The sequence below is a fragment of the Pygoscelis adeliae genome, unplaced genomic scaffold (genome assembly GCF_000699105.1).
Source record: "Pygoscelis adeliae isolate BGI_AS28 unplaced genomic scaffold, ASM69910v1 Scaffold387, whole genome shotgun sequence".
In the NCBI taxonomy this organism is placed as follows: Eukaryota; Metazoa; Chordata; class Aves; order Sphenisciformes; family Spheniscidae; genus Pygoscelis; species Pygoscelis adeliae.
In genome coordinates, this window is record NW_008825115.1 from 1,430,080 (window position 1) to 1,436,049 (window position 5,970).

At 53.3% G+C, this 5,970-nt stretch overlaps 1 protein-coding gene across 1 annotated transcript; it reads right to left on the reverse strand.

Annotated features, from left to right (window-relative positions):
* Positions 1-700: 700 nt before the first annotated feature.
* TEKT2 (tektin 2 (testicular)) lies at positions 701-5,970 on the reverse strand. Its single transcript, XM_009328223.1, has 9 exons — positions 5,815-5,970; positions 5,301-5,426; positions 4,463-4,668; positions 3,750-3,893; positions 3,067-3,181; positions 2,543-2,650; positions 1,961-2,104; positions 1,618-1,697; positions 701-1,028 (listed from the first exon to the last, which is right to left on the reverse strand). Exons 1-9 carry the CDS (start codon positions 5,968-5,970, stop codon positions 815-817), a joined length of 1,293 nt encoding a protein of 430 aa, XP_009326498.1. The 3' UTR covers positions 701-814.

A 5,970-nucleotide genomic window follows, 5' to 3' on the forward strand; every position in this document is an offset into this window, starting at 1 on the left:
AGGGGAGGGGCGGCGGCGGGGGGAGGAAAAAGCTGAGGGAAAAAACCTTCATTTCCCCACCTAGAGGAAGGGAAAGGGGTGATTTTACACACACACACACACACCCCAATTTCTCAGGATCAAAATTTAGTGGGAGAGCCGGGAGTCAAATCCAGGCTGCTTTCCACGGGGGGCGGTTCCTGAGCACCGTCTCCCACGGCGGGGAGGAAGAGCAGGCCGAGCTCCGGGCCCTCGCGCCCGCGGGGACGCCGTCTCCCAGGGAGAAACGGCGGACAACGAACGCGGGGCAGAACGCAAGCGCTGCCGTTCAATTTTAACAAGTCTGCGGCCACAGGAGCCGGTACGGACTCCAGCTCTTGCTCGTGTAGCCGCGCTAGGCGCGCGGGGCTAGGGGAAATCCCGACCCAAACTTCCCTTTGGTCAGTAAAGCGGGGAGCCTGGAGTCGGTACACCCACGGAGGGGCTCTGGCAGGCTGCCACCATTACACAGTCCCTTTTCAGAACGCAGCCTCGCACTTTGAAGGACTGGAAACACGAAAGAGCCCAGATGGATTCAATCACCACGAAACGCTTCCAGCACTGTGGGATGACAACTGCTCTTGGGGACAGACTCTTTATTGTTTATAACGCTCCTCGGAGCGCAAGAGGCTATAAACATCACACAAGGGGACAGACAATTATATAACAAGCTCGGGGGAAGGAGGAGAACTACATTATCCTAACACGACACAGATGTCCGCTTTCCTTGCTACGGAACCGAGTCAGTGGTAGCTTTCTCCTCGGTGCGGCTCGTTGCACAACACTCCCCGGCGCACTAAGCCAGCTCCAGCTGCCCGTTCTTCAGCGGGGAGAGCGCACAGTTCGCGGCCCGGTTGAACGTGTCGACCTCTGGCACAAATTTCTCGGCAGGGACCACGAGCTTTCTCCGGCTGTCCAGGCACTTGTTGTCCAGCACCAGGGAATTGGCTTTGTAGCCAGTGTCCGTCTGAATGCGGTGAAGTTGTCTGAAAAGAGCGTCCAAGGCATCCCTGGGAACAAGCAGAAGCGAGAGGAGTTGGGTTCAAGCACTGCATTCGCTTCCCAAGTTGCACAGGAAACACCCGACTTCCCACTTTCTGGCAGCAGAAATATCTGTGCGGCATTTGCCTGTGTACGAAGAACGAATGCATCGGGTATTTCGTGGTGTGTAGCAGCAGCATTGTTTGGGTCTGTGAACAGCAAGCCCACGTGCTGCTCCTGGAGCGCAGCGCAGAGATGTGCGCCCTGGGAGCCCACGCCAGCCCAGAGCAGCACTTCTGCTTCTTCCTTTACTTTTCATCCTTTTTTTTTTTTTTCCCCCCCCTTTTAGAAATGTCTGTGCCTGGTTGAAGCCAGAGTCAAGCAGGGACCGTGGGAACCCCATTCACCCTCCCACCACACAGACCTCTCATACCTTGCCTGCACCCTGCTGCCAGTCCGGCTCCCCACCAAGCCCAAAGACTATTTCCACTCCTGATCCGAGCAGACACGAGCTCCAAAATGCAGCTTCTGGGAAGTGTGCCAGGACGTGGACATACCCACGTCCCTCACGCGGGCAATGCTGGGCCACTGCTCTGCCCCGGAGAGCAGAAGACTTACTGTGACTCTGCCAGCTTCTGTCTGAGGGCACGGATCGTTCCCTCCAGCTGGTGGACCTCATCTGTTAGCCCGTACTGGACCTGCGAGGTGGGGAGGGAGAAGGTGACAGCAGTTAACAGGGCTGAAGTGTTGTTTCACAAAGGCCACGGTTCTCTCATTCCCCTTCTAGCCCAGCTATGACATTTATTGCCTTGCTTTGCTACGTGGCTGTAGGATCCACTGCTCAGCCCCTCTGTAGTTTCCTCCAAAGCGCACCCACATTTTTCAGACCCACGCAAGCCCCCATCCTGGTCAGTTCCCCCCAGTCCCTCCTGGCAGGGAGCGTGCCAGGTGAGGCTGGTACCTGATCCCGACAGAGCTCCATATGGGGCCGATACGTGCGGGTCTCCAGGCGGGTGTGCGCCACTTTCAGATCTTTGGTTTTCCTTCGAAGACCTTCCTCCAAGCGTCGGATGTCCTCCTCCATCTCAGCAATTTCCTCCAAGGTCTACGGATAAAAGGCACGTATCGTGAGGGACAGCCAGGGATACAGACTGGAAAACAGCCTCTCTGCGTCCTGGGATTTTACTGTGTGGGAAGGGGTTTTAAACAAGGGCTGGTGGGCTTCTGAGTACTGAAGCCCTCTGCTCATAGATCGGGCTTTTCACACGGACCAGGCATGGTGCTGCTGGTGTTTTATGGCCACAGCGGTTGAGACCAGGGGTGAAATAAAAAGGCCAAGATCTGGCACGGCTGCTGGGAAATGCCAGAGCAGCAACTGTGATGGCAGAAGGAGGCAGGATGTTGCAGGGATCATGCATGTGCCACTTAACAGCTCTCATGTGGAAACCATGCTCAGGCCAAGTAGCTTTCCACATAACAAACATCCTTTTGGATTCAATTCCCACCCAAGTTTGTGTCCAATAACCAAAGAAGCAACATTTACATTCTGCTCCTGCCATTTCAGCTCATCATAGGCTCTTTCCAGGTCTCTAATCCTCTTGCGCAAGGAAAACTCTGTAGCTACACGCTGAGCCTCCAGCTCGTTGTTTGTCTGAAGAGAGAACAGGCTCCCGTCACACACACCTAGAAGGTGCCTCCCTCCCAGCAGTTGCCAATACGACCGCCACGTGATAAGACCTCCCGTGAGGTTGGGACGAGCCTATGAGCAAAGCCAGCTGGGTTCTGGCTGCTGCCATGCACGTGCAGGTCACGCACCCCCCTGTAGCCAAAAGGCGGGGAACGATGGACAGGTACGTGTCCTCCAGGTTGCCGAGACTGCTGCAAGCTCCGCAGCATAATCAAGCTCCCCTTTTAAACCAGGAGGGCAGCTGCTCTCCGAGAGGCCCATGGGCCAATGCTGTCTTTTCAAAGACTCCCTTCCCCTCGCCACAGCACATGCCAGCCCGTTCTCCCACACTGGATCCAGAACTTCTGCACCACCGAATCACAGCCAAGGGACTAATTTACCTGTGCAATGGCAAGCACTGTTGCTTCTCGGAGCTCAGTCGAGGCTTTAATTTCTGCCTCAGCATGCTCCTTGTTACGTTGGCTGTTCTGTTCCCACTCATCAAGTGCAGTTGATCTGTGAACAATCAGTAGTTATGAAAATAAGTTGAGTGTTTGCAAGACAGTTCAAAAGGAACCACCTGCTGCAGGCCAAGAAGGCTTTGTGCAGTGCAAAATGATTCAGGAATTCTGGAGGTCACGTCCTGTCTGATCTCCTCACCGCACCAGCTGGAGATTGCTACCCCATTGCTCCTGCACCGAGGCCAACATCTGCTCCAGCCGAGGACACATCCAAACCGTGCTATGAAATGCCAAGCAAGTGAAAATGTGCAGCGACTCCCCCATAAGCTGTGCCAAAGGCTGATACCACCCTGCTTACTGAGCGTCACCTACAGCCGAGCACCAGGGAGGCAGGGCAGCTACCTTCTCTGTTTTTGTGGTGACAATTTAGGTAACTCCCAAAACTCTGTGGCTTCAAAATTCAAGGGCTACAACAAATGCCAGCAGCCAACTCCTGTTCTGAGCTCTCTCTGTAACTGCCACCCATCAAGCCAGGATATATAGCATGGAGGGAAAAAGCACCCCAGGGCTCTTTCAAGCACCAGCACGGATTTGGCCACACAAAGGGCAGGCTCTTTCCTTACCCGTCTGGGACCCGTGTTGGGTTGACCTTGAAGGAGATGTTGGGAGAGTTCACGTTGAGGGATAAGCACATGCGATCTATTTCCAATGCTTCCATCTTGCGCTGGTGGTCACAGCTCAGCTGCTGGCGAGCCTCCTGTAAGAGGCTGCGGAAAGCAGGGTTGGAGTCAGCGGGGAGCACGCAGAGGGGAAGAGGCAGCTCGCAATTTCCAAAGCTTTCATCACCACCTCAGTCATCTTTTTAAAATGAGTGATGAGCTCCTGCCCTCCCAGTGAACCGGGCCCAACTTGGTAAGGCAGCACACCTGCTTTACTGCCTGCCTGGCTCCCCCGTGCTCTGCTCTGGCAGCGCACTGGTGAACCGAGCTGCCCACCCTCCTGCAGCAGGGCAGCGAGCCACGAGGGATTAGGGCCTGGGAGCTTTAACACTTCCAGGTCACTGGTTCATGAACCAAGGCAGGTGGCGCAAGATATCTGTCCGGGCCAAAATTTTCTGAGGATGCTTACAAGGTCTCCCTTGACATGCTCTCCCCTACAAACTCCCAGACTCCATAGACCTTGACAATAATCAAAGGCTCCTCTGAGTGGCTCACTGCCCCAGGGTAACTACGCCTGGCCTGCTTGTCCATCTCAGCGTGGCGTTAGAGGCACATTAAACTGCTGGGGCCAAGCAAGGAGGGCAAAGTCCGGTCAAAAGCTGGGTCATTTGCCTCACCAGAGCTGTTCGAAGGCTTCGTCCACTCTCTGCTGCAGTTCTCTCTTGGCTTTGTCTATCACCTTCACCTCCTTGTGCAGCTCCTCCTCCACAGGGTCCCTCACCACATCGATGGCGCGGCGGCTCTCACGGAGCGTCAGGCACTCAATGGAAACATCCAAAGGCAAGTTCTTTGCCTGGAGGGCACGTTCTGCTGCTTCCTTCACCTGGAGGAAGAAGTCAGCTCTGTGTGTGTGAGGTCTCCTTTGGGGATGGGAAGAAGAAAGGAAGGGGAACCCACCGATACCCTTGATAAGAGGGCCTTGCACTGCCTGTCTCTGCAGTTCTGAAACTTTTTAGCAAGTCTGGAATGAAAACTGCGAGAGCCAAACACATTAATCCTCTACATCTGCTATCTGCATTGGGAATCACACCTTGCTGGGGGCTAACGACTCCAGGAGCAGCAGCCTCTGGGTTTAGAACTAAAAGAATCAGAGAGATGTCCCACTGCTATTCTCTATTTAAAATCAAACATTTTTGAATGATGGTGTTAACATATTTCTCATTATCCTTTAGAGTTTTAAAAAAAAACAAACAACAAAATCCAACAAAAAACACAACCCAAAACCCAACCATGAGCGTGCAATGCACAGCCCCATAAAACGGCTTGGCTCAGCCAAGAACACAGCGGCTTGCTTTCCAGGAAGTCATTTCATTGGGTATGGATCTCAGTATACTTGTGATAAGCCCCCCTCAAACTCCATATGGGCTTGCCCATTGCAGAAGACAAGCCTCAATTATTTAACATCCCATGTTGAGAGTATAAGTTGATTTCCAGCCATCTGTCTTCCCAACATACTTTGGCTAAGGCATCGATTTCCGCATCTATGTCTGCAAGGCATTTGTCCAGGGTCTCTTTCCATCTGTTCACGCTGCTGATACGTTCAGCCAGGCGGGTGTGGTTGTCATGCTCATCCCATTTTGTCTGGAATTAGAGGAGAAACGCCATTACTCTTTTTTAAGTTGCAGTTGTGAATCTTGCTGAAGCCTTTCCCTGTTTTCAGGATTGACTGACCCCTCACAGCAGTACAACATGTTGCCATTTGGTCTTACAGTCATCCATACAAATGGAGAGCACAGAAAACAATACAAGTTGTAACGGACGCAAGAATCACACCCAGGGATTTCATGATGGGACACATGCGTCATTGCACATGGGTTTACAGGAAGTAAATGATTATATTTAGCAGGTTCTGTAGAAGTAAAGCCACCTTCTATTCCCTCGTCCATACAGCCAGATCTAGATGCTCTCCCATACTCCTCAGCCAGCTGTTCTGACAAACCGGGAGCAGCCAAGCTGCCAGAAGGCCCACCTGGTTGTTGGTTTCGTTGTAGAGAGCTCGGGCTTCCTGCCGGACTTGGTGGGAAGCAGAACGCTGGCGTTCAGCATCAGCCGAGATGAGATGGGAGTTGGTGTGCCAGTTCGGCAAGGTGAACCGCTGCCCTGGCTTTACACTCAGCATGGCCAT